The sequence below is a fragment of the Euleptes europaea genome, chromosome 18 (assembly GCF_029931775.1).
Source record: "Euleptes europaea isolate rEulEur1 chromosome 18, rEulEur1.hap1, whole genome shotgun sequence".
Lineage (NCBI taxonomy): Eukaryota > Metazoa > Chordata > Lepidosauria > Squamata > Sphaerodactylidae > Euleptes > Euleptes europaea.
The window spans coordinates 19,086,899-19,104,708 of NC_079329.1; the positions used below are offsets into that span (position 1 = coordinate 19,086,899).

A 17,810-nucleotide genomic window follows, 5' to 3' on the forward strand; every position below is an offset into this window, starting at 1 on the left:
GAAATGCTTTGCATATTCTCTGCAGGAGACCAAAAGTAACAAAATACAAGTACTTTATTTTCCTGGAATGGCAAAGAATGCTTTTGGTGTTCAAGATTAAACTACATACATTTGGGTCCATATGAGAGACTTATCTTGGATATACAGTTTCACTATGCAATATAATGTTTCACAGAGAGAGAGGGGGGTGAAAACGCATGATCACTTTAGCCTCCTTTATTCCCTGTTTCAGCCAGGATTCAGCCAGGATCGAACACACGTTCAGCAAAACACATGCATTCGATCCTGGCTGAATCCTGGCTGAAACAGGGCATAAAGGAGGTTAAAGGGACCATGCGTTTTCGCCCAGAAAAAGAGAGAGAGAGAGAGAGAGAGAGAGAGAGAGAGAGAGAGAGAGAGAGAGAGAGAGAGAGAGAGAGAGAGAGAGAGAGAGAGAGAGAAACACCAGCTTATGAAAGTGGAATAAACAAGTCCCCCATCCAAAAAATTTTTTTCTAAATCTTAGTTTATACTGGAGTTTATACCACACAGATCTCAGTCTGCCTATGGCTAAGAAGACATCGTTTTAGAGCTTAACCACAAACGTGTGCCTCTTCTGCCAATACCATAAACCAATCGGCTTCTGAAAGAAGAGACTATGAGACAGAGTTATTCCCAACCTGCCTGTAGGACTTCTAAACCCTATCTGAAGAAGGGGCAGTTAAACTATTCATTTTTACACTACACACTTTCCCTCCCATATTCCTCTCTGGATTCCAAGGGACCTGATTGATCACTTCTGTCTTCTCCAATACAGGTAAAAGGGGAATGGTGAATAAAAGGGGGAAAAGGGACTGATTTAGCACTTTCTGTGACAGACCCTTAATTTTATGGAACATTGGCTCATTGTGAATCTGTGATTCTATAAGCATAATATGCCATTTAACTATTGAATCTTGCTTTTGCAAATAGCTTTGCTTATTTAGAGGTGCCTTCCTTCTTAACAAGAGTAACTATAAAGAAACATAGGGCGAAAACGTATAGCGCTTTAGCCTTGTTTATTTCCTGTTTCAGCCAGGATTCAGCCAGGATCGAACACATGCGTCTTTGCCGAACGTGCGTTCGATCCTGGCTGAATCATGGCTGAAACTGAATAAAGTGACCATGCGTTTTTGACCATAGTTGGAAAAAAGAGATTTGAGTGAAAATCACAGTCAATTAAATATCTTTGATATGTCATTCAGGACAACTGTGGATTGAATTCAGAGAGTCCAATTCCCTTGTTTATTATAGTTGCTATCCCACACAGCTATTTTGCAGGACCCATGAGCTCAAGCATAGAGCTTTTGGTAGTCAAAAGGGATCCCTTCTCCTCTTTTCTCAAGGAGAATAGCTGGTTGAATCCTACCCTATGTCTATTTTTTCCCCTTTTTTTAAAAAAAAAAAAACCCTCCCCCTAAGATTAAATTTCTGGGTATAAATAACAATAACCAGAGCCAGTGTGGTATAGTGGTTAAGAGCAGTGGACTCCAATCTGGAGAACCGGGATGGATTCCCCACTCCTCCACATGAGTGGCAGACTCTAATCTGGTGAACTGGATTAGTTTCCCCACTCCTCCACATGAAGCCTGCTGGGTGATTTTGTGCTAGTCACACTTTTCTCTGAACTCTCTCAGCCCCACCTACCTCACAAGTTGTCTGATGTGGGGAGAGGAAGGGAAGGCAATTGTAAGCTGGTTTGAGACTCCTGAAAGGTAGAGAAAATCAAGGTATAAAAACCAGCTCTTCTTTTCTACCCACTTTGGTTATAAATGGATCACATTGATTAACTTTATGGCACAATCTTCCCAATCATATTTCTTAAAGCTTCTTTGACTTATTTGTTTCTCAGGCTGTATATGAATGGGTTGATCAGAGGAGGCAACACTACATAGAGGAGAGAGGAAAATTTCTGCAGATCTCGCTTTCCTTCAGTCTTTGGCAACATATATACCATCACTAGAGACCCATAGAAAATACAAACCACTAGCAAGTGAGATGAGCAGGTCAAAAAGGCCTTTTGTCTGCCACACACAGAAGGAATTTTCAACACCGCCACTAAAATATATATGTAGGATGTCAAGGTTAGAAGAAAAGGACAAAGTGTAAACAGGACAGCCACAACAAAGCCCATGATTTCTGTCAAGGTTGTGTCGCTGCAAGTGAGTTTTAGGAGTGGGTAGTAGTCACAAAAATAATGATCCATTTCATTGGGGCCACAAAATGATAACCGCAACAGCAAAAGGAATAATATAAAAAAAGCTAAAAATCCATTGATCCAGGATGCAACTGCTAATTGGATGCAAGTCTGGGTCTTCATGACAGTTTCATAATGTAATGGTTTGCAGACTGCGAGATACCTGTCATAATACATCATGCAGAGCAAGCAACATTCTGTTGCTATCAAAGAATCACAGAGATACCACTGAGTGAGGCAGCTGCTGAAGGAAATCAGTTTGTCCCCAGTCAGGAGAGCTGAAAGCATCTTCGGAAATATAGTGGTGCTATAACAGACATCCATGAAGGAGAGGTTCCCCAAGAAGAAGTACATGGGAGTATGAAGGTGCCGATCGAACAAAACTAGGCCGAATATGAGAAGGTTTCCAGTTAGAGTCACAATGTAAATCACTAGAAATATCAGGAAAAGAGGGATCTGCATGCCATAAAGTTCTCCAAGTCCCAGAAGGATGAATTCTGTTATCCTTGTCTCATTTCCCGACATCATCATATGTAAATAATCAAGTCCTGTTGAAAAAGTAACATGCAATAATTTTAAGATATTGTGATGGAGGAAGAATGAAGGTTGCGTCCAAGGCCTTTTATCTGCAAAGTGAGAAGTGGCTGGAGGAAAGAGTCATGTTCCAGCAGAAGTAGCATAAAACTACTGAAGGAAGCATCAACCACTGGAACATGTACCCTCACTTAGTGAAAGAAAGTGATTGTTCCTATCATGACTCTCTTTTTTCAGTTGAAATTCTGACCAATTTATGATGTTTGTAGAAGAGATCAATTGGCAAGTGTATACTGTACATTCATCCATGCAGCTGCCTTAATATGATTTGCCAACATTTTTTCCCCACTGTAGTATTGTATAGAACCCCACAATGAGTCAGCATCTTGCAACCTACATGTAGCATTCTGTGGTTGTGTGTAAATGAAGAAGATAAGAAGAGCCCTGCTGGATCAGATCAGTTGTCCATCTAGTCCAGCATCCTGTCTCACAAAGTGGCCAACCATTTCCTATGGAAAGTCACCAACAAGACATAGAGGCTGAGGCCTTCTCCTGATGTTGCTTCTTGGCATTGCAATTCAGAAATTGACTGCCTCTGAACGTGGAGGTTCCCTTAGTCACCTTGGCTACTAGACACCTTGGCTACTAGAGGATAGAACTCTCCTCCATGAATCTGTCTAATCCCTCTGGCAGCAAATACCACATTTTAATCACTTTAATCACTTTATTTCCTTTTGTCAGACCTGAATCTACTGCCCATCAGCTTCATGGGATGCCATTGAGTCCTAGTATTTTGGGAGAGGGAGCATCAGGATACCTTGGACTTTGAGGAAGGCCCTGGGAATGATACCCCATTGGTCACTTGCAGTCCATCTTAATATATATTTTATTTTCTACACTTATACATTAGGTATGCTATTCAAGGAATGTATGCTTGTAAAATTTAAATCTTTGTCCTTATATTCATCATAAAATATTGATGCAGAGGCTATATTTATTTACTTCATTTATACCCCACGTGTCTACCTAATGTGGACCATCATGTCTTACATTGTGCTCCTCTCCTCCATTTTACCTCACAACAACTCTGTGAGGTAAGTTAGGCTGAGAGATATCACTGGCCAAAGGTCACCCAGCAAGCTTCCAAGGCAGAGTAGGGATTCAAACCTTTTATCCCAGATACTTATCCAACACTTCAACTGCTACAAAACACTGGCTAATAATAAAGTTTTAAAGACAATAAAGCTATGTGGGGGACTAGTTACTGCACAGAATGCCAAACTACAAAAAGGAAAACAGGTTCAAATTCCAGTTCAACTGTGAAACTGATTGAATGGACTTGGGCTGGTCACCCCTTCTTACTCGAACATATCTTACATGGTAGTTGTAAACAAAGAGTTTGAACCATGTACACTGGCCTGATACCGTGGAAGAACAGGATTTTAAAAAAAGTGATATGACATAACTTATCCAGTTTGGCCATCTTGGTTCAGAATTATCCCACCTTATCTTTCAAAGAATGTTCGGGCATATTACACTGATACAGAGTTGTCGAGGTCCATTCAGTTTAGTACACAACTAAGCAAGGACTTCACCCCAGGCCTCTAAACTTTACTCAGAATACCACACTGCTTTTCCAATATCATAGCAGTGCAACCAAATGCATGTTCAACTACTTTTTTACTCTTCTTGGAAGACACAGCGACTTTGATCTTTTTCTGTTGAGAGAATCCATCCACCTTTCTACTAGCTGACATTTCCACTTGCTCATTTGATTTTTTTCTGAATTTCGCTTGCCCATACTAAACACTCAACATAATTAAGGCCCCAAATTATGCTTCATTGATAACTCAAGCAAGGAAGCAAAAGATTTCTGGGCAAAGTACTTACCTCACAGATATCTTTTATGCCATCACCAAATCTTCATGCAGAGATTAATTTCAGTGAACAATTTTAGAGCAGTATTAAGCATGGCAGTCTGAGGAATAATATTACTGCCTGGAAGAGATCCCTCAGTGCTGAGAAAATGCATTGTTCCATTTTCCCTTCTCACCTCATTTCATTTAGTATTACTGTACTTCTTAAAATGCATGCCAAAAATATTTAATCAATTCTGATATCCCATGTAACATACTTTGTAGAACATGTAGCGTGAAGATGTATATGTCTCTTCTGGCGTTGTAGTTAAAGAAATCATGAAAGTCTCTATTAATTCCCCTAAAATGTGATGTTTCAGGACTCCAGTTTTCTTTTTAAACTCCAGGCAGACGTGACTGTGCAACCTCCTGGGAAATATTGCCACTCAACAACAAAGTATGATATATTGAAATGGATGGACCTCCTAGCTGGCTGGCTGTTAAGTAGACATTCCTTCATGAAGAAAAAAAGTAGACCAAGCATTGTCACTAAAATGTTACCCTAAAGGAATATTTATCAGTGATCTAGAAGGGTCCCATCAGCAAAACACCAGTGAAATACTGAGGGAAGCTGAAATTATTTGAGTAAGTTCCAAAGCAGATGAGAGAGAGTGAACTCTGTGTATTAATCTTCCCGCATATTTGTCTTCCTTTTAAACAATTGGTACATGAGGTTAAGATCAGTTCTGATGGAAGTTCTGAGGGGAGCTGAAATTATTTCTGCAAGGGTTAAAGTAAATAAGAGAGCTTGAACTCTGTTTATTCATCTTAATGTGTATTTTTTCCCCTTTAAATATCTGGTGCATGAAGTTCAGTTCAAGACTAAAGCACATGAGGGTAGGTTAAAACCAAAGCCTTCATGAACTCCATGGAACTGCTATTTGCCTTACTGGGGATATACACGGACAAGGGTCATGTGGGAAAGAGAGGCTGAAAAAGGAGAAGAATTTGGTGAGGCAATGAAAAAGCTGGTTGGATCTAACCACATGAAAGGAAAAGCAGCAAAAGGGTAGAGGTGAGACAGTTGCTACACACACACACACACACACACACACACACACACACACACATATCCAGAAGTAAAGATTGGAAATGCAAAGGGATCTTTTTCATTTAAAAGGGGGGTGAAGTCATTTTCCCAGAATTCCATTGACATATGTGGAGTTGTCTCATTAGTAAGTGATTTATTGCTTGAGTTTATCACTCGCCAAAAGGTTTTACTATCATAATATGATGAAGTTTTCTCCAATTTAAAATGGAGGAAGTTTTTTGTTTTCCTTTTGTGAACATATTGAGAGTATTGTGTTTTTTCGTAAGTATCACAGTATGAATTCCTGCGTGTTTGATTTTCAGAACTTAGACAAATATATTATTTCGGGTTCTGGTTTATTAAAAAAAAAAGATGGATATGAAGATTTGGCTTTTTCAAATAATCAAAAAAATTTGTGTCCCATAAAACTGAACCTGGAAAATAAATGGTGGTAGCCCAGTGTTTAGATCGCCACCCCCTGCTGCCTCCAAATTTGGAGGCAGCGGGTGGCGGTAATTTGAATGCTGGGCTTCAGGGCAGTGTTTATATCTCCCTCCCCTGCTGCTTCCAAAGTCAGAGGTGGCAGGCGGAGAATTGAACTCTGGACTCCAGCCCCGTTTTACTTGGCTGACACCTCCAAAGTCCATGCAGAAGGAAGCCCCCAAAGCCACGTATAAGAAACAGAATGGCCTTCAATAGCCACTACCCCAGAATCTTACCCATGCGCAACCTGTGGAATATGTGCCCACAGAAAATGCTGCCCCCATCATCCTCTGATGACGCGGGATCAAAAATGTCCAGCAGCTGTTTCCCAATGTGATCCTATGTGTTAAAGAGGATAACATTATAAATGAATTTCACAACTGGGCAATGAGTAGGGATGCAAGTTTCACACTGAGGGGGGTGATCTCCGACTCCTGCTCTTGTGGCCCACTGCCGTTCAGCTAGGCAGCAGGAGGAAATGCCAGGGTGGAATGGGGTGGGGGAAATCAGCATTCCTGGTGCAATTATGTTGCTTTTGGCATGACCCAGAAGTGAGTCATCATGCCAGCTGATGCTCTAGCATTGTCCCAAAACTCTGTGGTTAAATGCATCATGATATCACATCTATGTCATGTCAAAAGCAACATCATCAGAGAAGAGATGCGAATCACCCCCACCCCCAAATGGCAGTCTACCTATTACCCAGGCTTTGCCTGGAAGCTCTAGCAATGAACCCTTTGCCACAATTTTCAACCCCTTTACTTCAACTGAAATGCCCCATCTATGTTACCAGCATGCACACCAACAGAGATAAAATTTTGCAAAACAGCAGTCTACATGCGACTGTAACTACCATGTTCTATCAAAATCTTTGTGAGCAGGGTTTACATTGAACACCAATGTTCCTGTATGTTTTACAATAATAGATTAAAGTATTTTGACATGATCATGCCTATGATCATATCAAGATTCTTGACCATCATTAATGTTCCTTTCTGCATTGATTATGTGAGAATAATGGGGAGATAATGACACAAATGAACTGAAGGAGATGAAAGCGGCAATCAATTGGGCATGCACAGTGTCCTGGATGATATTCAGAATGTTTATTAAGTGGAGCAATGGTAAATTCTAGTGTATCACTTACCTTTTAGAAACAAAATACATACACAATTACACAGTCCATTTATTAGAAGCAAACAAGATGACACAAAACAGCGTGCAAGCTTTCAAGTTCACCAAAACTCTTCTTCAGGCTGGATGTTGCAAGAATAAATACAAGTGAATCTAAAGGGGCGAGGACCTTAAGATGTGTTGATGCCAGCATCCTGTCTGTAATGCTAAGCAAGTCTGGAGGGAGGGCGGGAGTGCTGGGATTTTATACAGTCTAATTTCTACAGTCTGTGAACAAAATGAAGAAGGAGACAGGCATCTGTCTGGGGGAAGCAATCTGCCTGTTTATGCTACTCCTTATCTGTGCACAGCTATGCAGTACACTATTACACACAGCTGTTTGGGAAAGGTCCTTATCAAGCCACAGCCCTGCTACAGAGTGACAGATGAAGAAGGGCAAAAATGGTCTAGTTGAAGATCCACTATTGGCTCCTCTCCATGCAAGGGTGGGGGGAGCTACTGGTTAAAAAATGGCAGCAATTAAAGGGAGCCAAAAAAGCGGATCCTGGGTAATGCCAAATTTTCCAGCATTTTTCGGGCCAGTTTAGCCCCACCACCATTTTCCCCCCATGTGGACTTCAGAAGTGGCAGGCGGTGGAGAACTGAATGCTGAGCTTGGCTGATCCTTGCATTCAGCTCTGTGCCACATATTTTTCGGGTTTATTAAACCTGGAAATTTCTCATTATTCAAAAAAGCTGAATCCTCATATTCGGCTTTTTTGGGATGTTTTTTGAAAATGTCCAGGATTAATAAACCTGAATCTGAAAAATACCAGGATTAAAAGTGTGAACAGCCCTAATATCCACTACAGGACAGTATCTTTCTTGCAAAATCCCCTCATATAGCAGACAATATATATATATGCATGCTCGCTTTTGTGGAAACCGGACTCTGGAATGTCCTGTGATACCTCCTTCCCCTTGAATGGATGTTGCCCCCACACTGTAAAAACATGAGACCTGTGAATTGTGTTCAATGTTAACTTTTTATAAATCTCTTCTTGCACTCAGTAAGATTTCACCTAATAAAAAGGAATGTGGTCCCTTTTAAGCCCCCAATAAGGCTGTGCTGGACATCATGGATTCTGCAGGGACAAAAGCCATGTGGGACACAGGCTGTACTAACAAGGAAAATTGGGTGAAATTTCATGAAAAAAGCTGACAGTACTGTAGCAAATCTTGTGATTCTATAGGCATAATAGAATACAAGTAGCTAAAACCTCAAAATAGACAGAGAGAGGAGCGTTCAACATGCTGCCGCCACCATCTTGACCCCCTAGTCAGGAGAAGATAGTTGGATATCCTGGTAACGAAAGAACACTGTTGGATCGGCATCACATAATAGAATACATACACTGGAATACTGGAATGATTATACTATTGATTCCACAGGAAAAATGCTTGGTTTAGCACCCCCCCTCAACCTAAGTATTTAGAATGATTAAATTAAAATATATAGTGCATGATACATGATCATAATAAGTCAGCTCAGCTGTGCCAGTATTTTGAAAATGCTTCATCAGAATCAATGTGCTAAAGATAAATGACAACATATAGGTTTTTTAAAAATAAATATTATCACATCCACAAGTTTATGGGTTGAGTTTGTAGTGTATAATCCTCCCAATAACATTTCTCAAAGCCTCTTTGACCTCCTTGTTTCTTAGGCTGTAGATAAAGGGGTTGACAAGAGGGGGCAGCACTATATACAAGAGAGAGGGGAATTTTGTCGTCTCTCTCTTTCCTTCAGCCTTCAGCAGCATATATACAATAATTACAGTCCCATAGAAAATGCAAACTACAATCAAGTGAGAGGAACAGGTAGAAAAGGCCTTTTGCCTCCCCGTATTGGCGGGAATTTTCAAGATGGCGGCAATAATATATACATAGGATGTCAGAGTGAGAAGGAATGGAGAAAGCACGAACACGGCAGCCACTGCACGACCCAACAGTGTCATCATTTTGATATCACTACAAGAGAGATTTATAATTGGGGTATAGTCACAAAAATAATGATCAATTTCATTAGGGCCACAATAATTTAATTGTAACATCAGACTAAGTAAGAGCAAAAAGATGGTAAATCCACTCATCCAAGATGCAGCTGCTAACTGGACACAATTTTGAATCTTCATCATTGTTGCATAGTGGAGTGGTTTGCAGACTGCCAGATACCTGTCATAAGACATTGCACAAAATAAACAGCATTCTGTCACTATCAAAACACTACAGACATACCACTGCATGAGGCAGTGGCTGAAAGACATCACTCTGTTCCCAGTCAGAAGATCCGAGAGCATCCTTGGAAATATATTGGAGGTATAGCAAATCTCCAGGAAGGAAATGTTCCCCAGGAAAATGTACATAGGAGTATGCAGGTGCCAATCAAAGAGAATAAGTACGAAGATAAGAATGTTTCCACTCATGGCCACAATGTAAATCACTAAAAACGTCAGGAAAAGAAGAATCTGAAAGTCAGCCAATTCTCTAAATCCCAGAAGGATGACTTCTGTTATTCTTGTCTCATTTCCTAACATCACGATATGCTGACAGTCAACTCCTGTTGAAAAAGTGAAAGGAAAAGAAACAAAAACGAGTAATACTTTTGAGAAAGAACCTAAGGCTTCGATATAATGATCTCACTTTTCTAAAGGAAGAGCTTTTCTCTGCCAGAAGCCTTTTTGCAGCTGAGGAAACTTCATCCACTCAGTGGTGCAGTAATATAATTTAGGAACACAAGACTTAATGGTTTTACGAGGGTTACCTGGTGATGATTCCTTCAAATGCAAAGCTGCAACCTCGTCTTGGGTCTTCCTTGCTCATCTTGCTTCCCCTCCTTCCCAGTATTTCAACCACTGCCTCCACCGGATCAAGACTGTTCATTTACGAGAAGACAGACACTGCATCTAACTTTAACTGTTCCTTTTTCTCACATGAAGATCTGGCCAATCTAAATTGCTTGTGGCAGAAATAATTTGTCATGTTACAAAGATTCGTTTCAGATAGGTACTGTAATCTGACAACTGGCCCCCTTTTCCCATTTGTGGGGCTGAAGCGACGCACACTGAGTGGTCCTGATTGATTTCATTGTTTGTTTTTACCCCTTATATCTATTGTGGCATTGTGTGTGTGTGTTAAGTGCCGTCAAGTCGCTTCCGACTCATGGCGACCCTATGAATGAAAGTCCTCCAAAATGTCCTATCTTTGACAGCCTTGCTCAGATCTTGCAAATTGAAGGCTGTGGCTTCCTTTATTGAGTCAGTCCATCTCTTGTTGGGCCTTCCTCTTTTCCTGCTGCCCTCAACTTTCCTAGCATGACTGTCTTTTCCAGTGACTTTTGTCGTCTCATGACGTGACCAAAATACGACAGCCTCAGTTTAGTCATTTTAGCTTCTAGGGTCAGTTCAGGCTTGATTTGATCTATAACCCACTGATTTTTTTTTTTTTGGCAGTCCACGGAATCCGTAACACTCTCCTCCAACACCACATTTCAAAGGAATCTATTTTCTTCCTATCAGCTTTCTTCACTCTCCAGCTTTCACACCCATACATAATAATAGGGAATACAATGGCATGAATTAATCTAGTCTTGGTGGCCAGTGACACATCCTTACACTTCAAAATCTTTTCTAGCTCCTTCATGGCTGCCCTTCCCAGTCTCAATCTCCTTCTGATTTCTTGGCTGCAGTCTCCCTTTTGGTTGATGGTGGAGCCAAGGAATAGAAAGTCTTGAACAATTTCAATTTCCTCATTGTCAACCTTACAGTTGTGTAGCGTTACTGCTCTTAAAATCCAGAAATGTGTAAATGCTTATTCTACCTCATCAATGGGAATTGTTTCTACAGTTATGGTTTCAGGCATAACCAGTCTATAACGCGCGCCTAATTTGCCACACCTTCAGAATATAGAACACTGAAATCATAAACTGGAATCCTAAGTAACCATAAACTATTAAGAAGAGCGAAGAGAGGACCTTCCTAGTTCAAGCTAAGTAATTTGTCTGAAACTAAGACATCCAGTTTAGCCAATTCCAAATGGAAAACTTGGAATGTAGTGGGTTAGATCCTACCAACTGTTTTGCTCATGAAAAAGAGAGGTTTTGTTCCATCCCCATCCCGTTTAACCATGAAAAACATTTTACTGCTGATTAGGGGACCTAAAGACATAACTGGACAATGGATCAGGAGTAAAATTGGGCAAGGCTCAGCAAACAGTCTGCCAGGATCCAGTCCAATACCATTTGGAAATACTTTTCTTCCCTGTGTCAGCAATACTGATATGTAATTTGCCAGTTCTAAAATGCAGGTTCCTTTTCTGTTCTTCACTCCAAATGTCTTGATGCAGAAGTGATATAAGTTGTTGAAGCAAACTGCTAGTGGAAATATACATTATTCTGTCCCATAAATCACTTTAATAATCCCCATGACAAAGGTAACCAGGGGATGATTGTGGTGCAGTTGTTCGGGTGACAAAGCGGAGCTTGGAAAGATGAGGTTCAAATCCCCACTCAGCCGCAAAGCTCCTTGAGTTAAGTGGGGCTAGTCAAACTGAGCTTGTTGTGAGGGGTGGAATTGCCTGATCCAAGCAGCTGGCTTCATGGCTAAGCCGAGGTTTCATCTCAGGTCTCCCAGCACAAGTCCAGCACAAATGACTAGACTATACATTATTTCTAATATTAATGGACTGAAATCACAGGCTTTCTCGCTGACCTTTGTGCGATGCAAGCTAGACACAGCTTCCATAGCATGTTTTATACAGTATGTTTTATTGAGTCTTTTCTAGCTGTATTTAAGTTAAACAATGCACAGCATTTTTTAATTCTTCCCCAATTAACAGAATGGTAAATTTATAAATAGTTCTAAACATTGAACAATATTAATATAATTATTGTCCTCAAAGGAATATTTGACTATGGCAACAAAAATATAAATCAACATATCAGTTTTATTTTAAAATGTTATACGGAGCCGACTGCTCATTCTCCAGGGAAATAATATTTATTTGAAAACAGTTAGCCATCTGCCACTGATGTCAAATTAAGAGACTCTTGGATTTTTACAAACACCAATGGGAAATAATGATCTCCCAATCATTCTGAAAGCTTTAAGCCTTCTGAATTTGTCAAGATTCACTGTCCAGGATAGAATACAAATCTTAAACCACAATGGAGGCAGGCCCAGGGCATAGCTTTAAGGTGACTGTACAGGTTGCCATCTTGCCCCCATCAAACCATTCTGAGACTGGAGGGATGTCCAAATGCCCATACAGTCCAGGATGAAGATATGACACATTGAATAGGGATTTAAGAAATGCTTTATTTGTATGACAGAAATGGCCATACTGTTTAGTACATCATGCCTTTTTAATTGCAGGTTATCATCTACCTGGTGTCCTCTGCTGTATATCTGCAAACCATGGTTAATGGTTAAAGCTCCACCCAGCCTTTCCACTACACATTTTTTTTTATCGTTGAGGGTGTAGAAGCAGTAAAAAGAGGTGCAAAGAACCATTGACTATACTGTGCAGCCACTAGGCTTCAATTGATGCTGCCTAACATTAATCCCCATCCTCAGTGTTTTGACCATACAACTTATGCCTTGGTTAGGTGAGCTCCATTCTTCCTAAAATGGCTTGGCTGCTCATTGCAGCCCAGTTTCCTGGTAAAACCTATTAAGTTGATTGGGACTGGCAGGCTGAGAATTCAATCTCCATTCAGCTATGAAATGAATGATTTTGGCCAGTCACCCTCTCGCAGACTAACCTAGGATTCTTGTGAAGGTTAAGTGGAAGTAGGAAGAACTAAGTATATTACTCTGTGATATTAGTCAGCTGAAGGGCAGGATAGACAATGAGATGGTAGTTTGAGGGGATTGCTCATCTCTGCGGCTCAAAATTATCCAACCTCAATCTCACAACAAGCCCTCAGAGATAGAGATGGATCTGCTCACCTCCCCTTGTAGTCCATCAGAAAGACACCTGCTCCATTAAAATGATTTACTTTCACCTATACTTGTTGTACTAGCTGTCTTTTACACTTGTTCCATGTGGAAAAGATCTTTCTTGTGCTGATATGTACTGTAGGTGACCTACTCAACAGGATTAACATTCCAAATGAGATTTCATTAATACTTTGCAGAAAGAGGTCAACGACGTCTGGGTAAAAACTACAGCCGTATTTCAAAGAACCACAAAGCTTTCATGCAGAGACTAACTTCTCATGGCAATTGTCTGCCTTTGTTTTAAGGGGCATCCCTTGTTAGAAGAAGAAGAGTTGGTTTTTATACCCTGCTTTTTCTCTACCTTTAAGAAGTCTCAAAGCAGCTTACAACCTCCTCCCCCCCCCCACAACAGGCACCTTGTGAGGCAGGTGGGGCTGAGAGAGTTCTGAGAGAACTGTGACTAGCCCACTGTCACCAGCAGCCTTCAACATGGAGGAGTGGGGAAACAAACATGGTTCACCAGATCAGAGTCCACCACTCATGTGGAAGAGTGGAAGAATGGGGAATAAAACCCAATTCTCCAGAATTGTCGCTCTTAACCACTACACCATCAGGTTTGGGCAACCATTTTGGCCCCAGTGACTCCAAAATGCAGCATTTACTTGTTGGTGTGCCAGCAAACAAAATGGAGAAAGGCTGAGATTATACTTGTCCAAACACTCTCAGAGTAAGCAAGCAGTTCCACCAGCATCTCAGCAATTTGCCTTGGATTTAGCTAGTGGCTGTGAGGGTCTGTGCGAGGCAATGATAGCTTTCAGTCATACCTGTTGCCTTCTGCTGAACTGTTGGCCCCGGCAATGCTGACTGTGCATTGCTTGCTTGGGCAGAGGTCTGGTGTGCCATTGTTGGCACCCATGCAGGGTGGTGGTGGTCCCCTACCCCTGTTATGGTCCCTGAATTGCTTGATCCTTTTCATCAAGAAGAAACTAAGAAGTATTAAGCAAGCCAGTTTGAGGTGTCATAACATTACCTTTGGGGAGGAATTCATGCAATGCTGAGAAAATGCTCAACCCATTTCTTCTCACCTGATCTCCTTCAGTATTATTGGTTTCCTCCAAACAATGCCTCATATGTGCCTACAATGCTGTTCAAGTTTTGACAGTCTGTGTAACAGGTTTTATAGATTGTATTTCATTAAGATAACCATGCCCAGCATTGTCATAAAGCTAAAGAGACCAACAGTATTTCTAATTTCCCCCTTATTAATGGATGCAACGTTAGGAATAGATTGGGGAAATCATACACGATTAACAGAACAACTACCCTATAGGGAAGATAAAAGTATGTGTGCTAAAATATGAGTCCGTTGGGACAGTTTATTTTTTTAAAAGCTCAAGACAGAACTCTTTAGCCAACAGGGAAATAATATCTTAAAAAAAATTTTTTTTTCACTCCACCTCCTCCAACTTCCCTCTATACTATGTGCCCTGTCCCTAGGGTTGCTATCTTCCAGATGGTGGCTGGAGATCTCCCGCTATTACAACTTATCTCCAGGAAACAGAGATCAGTTCACCTGGAGAAAATGGCCGCTTTGGAAGGTGGACTATATGGCATTATATCCCATTGAAATCCCTCCCCAAACCCTGCCTTCCTCGGGCTCCATCCCCCAAATCTCCAGGTATTTCCCACCTTGTTTGGTGACCAAACCATATATATAAGTGATACCTGCTGCAAACCTTAGCTTCCACTGCAAATAGCATGCGGTACAAGGTTTCTCAAGATAGCATTGGCCAGGATGTTCTGATTCTCTTCATGTTTGTGATTGCAAGTCCCACCATCATCCTGAAGCTGGTGGCCAAGGTCGAGACTCCTGGCTTTATTTTCTGAAGAGTTTTGTTTGCCACAGACAGAACATCTTCGCTTCTATTGCACATAGCACAGGAGTTGGTGCCTGGCAATCATCCAGGCCAGCATCGTACACTTTCCTCTGTTTTTGAAACTGCAACATCCACTATCATTCTAAAGTAGGTGGCCAATTTTGAACCCCCCATTTTGTTTTCTAATGAGTTATGCCTGCCACAGGCTGATGGATGGACAGACAGTTGGACACATCATTTTATTATTATAGATTAGAAACATAGAAACAAAGAAACCAAGAGTTGGAAGGGACCTCCAAGATCATCTAGTCCAACCTTCTGCACAACACAGGAAATTCATAACTACTTCCCCCTAAACCCCCACTCTTATAATTCTCAAGAGATAATAGTCTGAAGACAGAGTGTGTGTTTCATCTGTTTTATATGATACTTTAATAGATGAATCATTCTCATTCTGAAAACAACCTAGTAGCAAAGAGACAGATTTGAACAAAATCACTGTTGAATACATTAATCCAATACATAAAATTCGTACTTTAAAAATATATTTCCCCCAGGTAAAAATGCAGAGGAAAATGATCATCCCCATGGCATCTCAGTTTTGTTACAGTTTTGTTACACATTCACTTTGGCCCTGTTCACAAGTTACAATGAACGCACCTACAACCCGTGTACACAGGACACTTGAGTGTTCTTTGTGCGTTGAGTAATTCTCATAGTACAATCATTGCAGGTACAGCTGAACATGCGACAGAAACCCCACATTTATCCAGGTACTTGTCCCTGGTTTCATTTGTACAGTAAATGCACATCGGCTCTTTCTTATAAACAGATGTATGCATGTACAGTCAGGATAAAGATACATTCACTATCACACAGGAACAGGGTTTATGTTACCTAGTTTCACCTGACTTGCTTTGTAGAGAAGAACCTTCCAAAATTATTTCTCAGTGCATCCTTTACCTCTTTGTTTCTCAGGCTGTATATGAAAGGGTTAAGCAAAGGGGGCAGCACAGTGTAGAGGAGAGAGGAAAACTTCCCCAGGTCTCTCTTTATTGCTTGCTCTGGTACCATATATGCAGTCATCAGAGACCCATAGAAAATTGACACCACAACCAAGTGAGAAGAGCAAGTGGAAAAGGCCTTTCTCCGCCCTGCGGAGGAAGGGATTTTCAAGATGGCCGCTATAATATACACATAGGAGGTCAAGGTCAGAAGAAAAGGAGGGAGTGTAAAAATGGCTGCCACGACAACACTCAACCTTTGTATCAAACTGGTATCACTGCAGGACAGTTTTAGGAGTGGGAAATACTCACAAAAATAATGGTCCATTTTGTTGGGGCCACAAAACGTTAACTGCAACATCAGAATGAGCAATATAAAAACAATGAAAAAGCCATTAATCCAAGATGCAGCTGCTAACTGGATACAAGTCTGGGTCTTCATGGCTGTTGCATAATGGAGCGGTTTACAGATTGCTAGATACCTGTCATAAGACATCACGCACAGCAAACAGCATTCAGTCGCTTCCAAGGAACCGAAGATATACCACTGGGTGAGGCAGCTACTGAAGGAGATCATTCTGTTCCCAGTCAAGAGAGCCAAAAGCATCCTTGGAAACAGATTGGACGAGAAACAAGCCTCTAAGAAGGAGAGGTTCCCCAAGAAGAAGTACATGGGAGTGTCAAGGTGCCGATCCAAGACAACAAGTGCGAAGATGAGAACGTTTCCTGTTACAGTTGCCATATAAATGACTAGAAACACCAGGAAGAGAAGAATCTGAAATCTACAAAGGTCTCCAAATCCCAGGAGGAGGAATTCTGTAATCATCGTCTGGTTTTCAACCATGATATCAATGATACAAAATCAAGTCGGGTTGAAAAGAAAAATACAATAATGAAAGTTATTGCAAGAGTGACATTTGCTTCCTTGTGGTGGCCTGGTCAATGTGTGATGCTGATGATGAAGAGAATTTGGCTGACATAAGCACTGGTTACAGGCAACTTCAATAATTGGATTTCCCAGCCACATTCTTCAATTCTTGTGCCATAGACATAAAACCTACAATGTGCTGGTATGGAGGGGATGAAGCCAGAAGTCCTCTTTATTGGTCTCTTCAGATTTCTGTGTCAGGTATAATGCAATTATATTTGTGTAGTTTAATCTTTGGGTTACATGATGTTACCTAAAATGAAGAGAGGTACAGGACATGATGTATTTATTAAATTTCGTTTTATCCCAGCCTTTCTCCAAAAAATTCAAGGAAACACACATGGATCTCTTACTCTCATTAAGACCATGTTATAAGGTTAGGCTACGAGAACTTGCAATGGCTGCTTCAAGGATACCAGTGAGCTCCATGGCCATATCAGGATTTGAAGGTGGGTCTAAGGTGGCCAACTCCAACTTAGGAAATCCCTGGAGATTTGGGGGTGGAATCTAGTGAGGACAGGGTTTGGAGAGAGGAGGGACCTCAGCAGGGTATAATGCCATAGAATCCATCCTCAAAAGCAGCCATCTTTTTCCAGGGGAACTGATCAGCAGTGAGAAGGGTGTGACAGGGAGGAAGTTGTTAAAGGCAGGACAAAGAGGAAGAATGGTCAGCCAGCTGGTGTTATTAAGTCTGGTGACAGGAAAGCCAGC

General features: G+C 41.0%; 2 protein-coding genes across 2 annotated transcripts; both read right to left on the reverse strand.

The window, feature by feature from the left end:
* Positions 1-1,855: 1,855 nt before the first annotated feature.
* Positions 1,856-14,193, reverse strand: LOC130490729 (olfactory receptor 6N1-like). Its single transcript, XM_056864538.1, has 4 exons — positions 14,115-14,193; positions 9,754-9,911; positions 6,415-6,517; positions 1,856-2,763 (listed from the first exon to the last, which is right to left on the reverse strand). Exons 1-4 carry the CDS (start codon positions 14,191-14,193, stop codon positions 1,856-1,858), a joined length of 1,248 nt encoding a protein of 415 aa, XP_056720516.1.
* A 1,877-nt stretch (positions 14,194-16,070) lies between these two features.
* On the reverse strand, positions 16,071-17,015 carry LOC130490730 (olfactory receptor 2AP1-like). Its single transcript, XM_056864539.1, has one exon. It carries the CDS (start codon positions 17,013-17,015, stop codon positions 16,071-16,073), a length of 945 nt encoding a protein of 314 aa, XP_056720517.1.
* Between the last annotated feature and the right edge of the window lie 795 nt (positions 17,016-17,810).

Coding starts and splice junctions, on each gene's coding strand:
- LOC130490730 (XM_056864539.1), bottom strand. CDS start 17,015: ATGGTTGAAAACCAGACGATGATTACAGAATTCCTCCTCCTGGGATTT.
- LOC130490729 (XM_056864538.1), bottom strand. CDS start 14,193: ATGGCACACCAGACCTCTGCCCAAGCAAGCAATGCACAGTCAGCATTG. Junction 9,912..14,114: donor AGTTCAGCAGAAGGCAACAG/GTATGACTGAAA, acceptor CTTTTTCAACAG/GAGTTGACTGTCAGCATATC. Junction 2,764..6,414: donor ATTCCACAGGTTGCGCATGG/GTAAGATTCTGG, acceptor CTTTTTCAACAG/GACTTGATTATTTACATATG.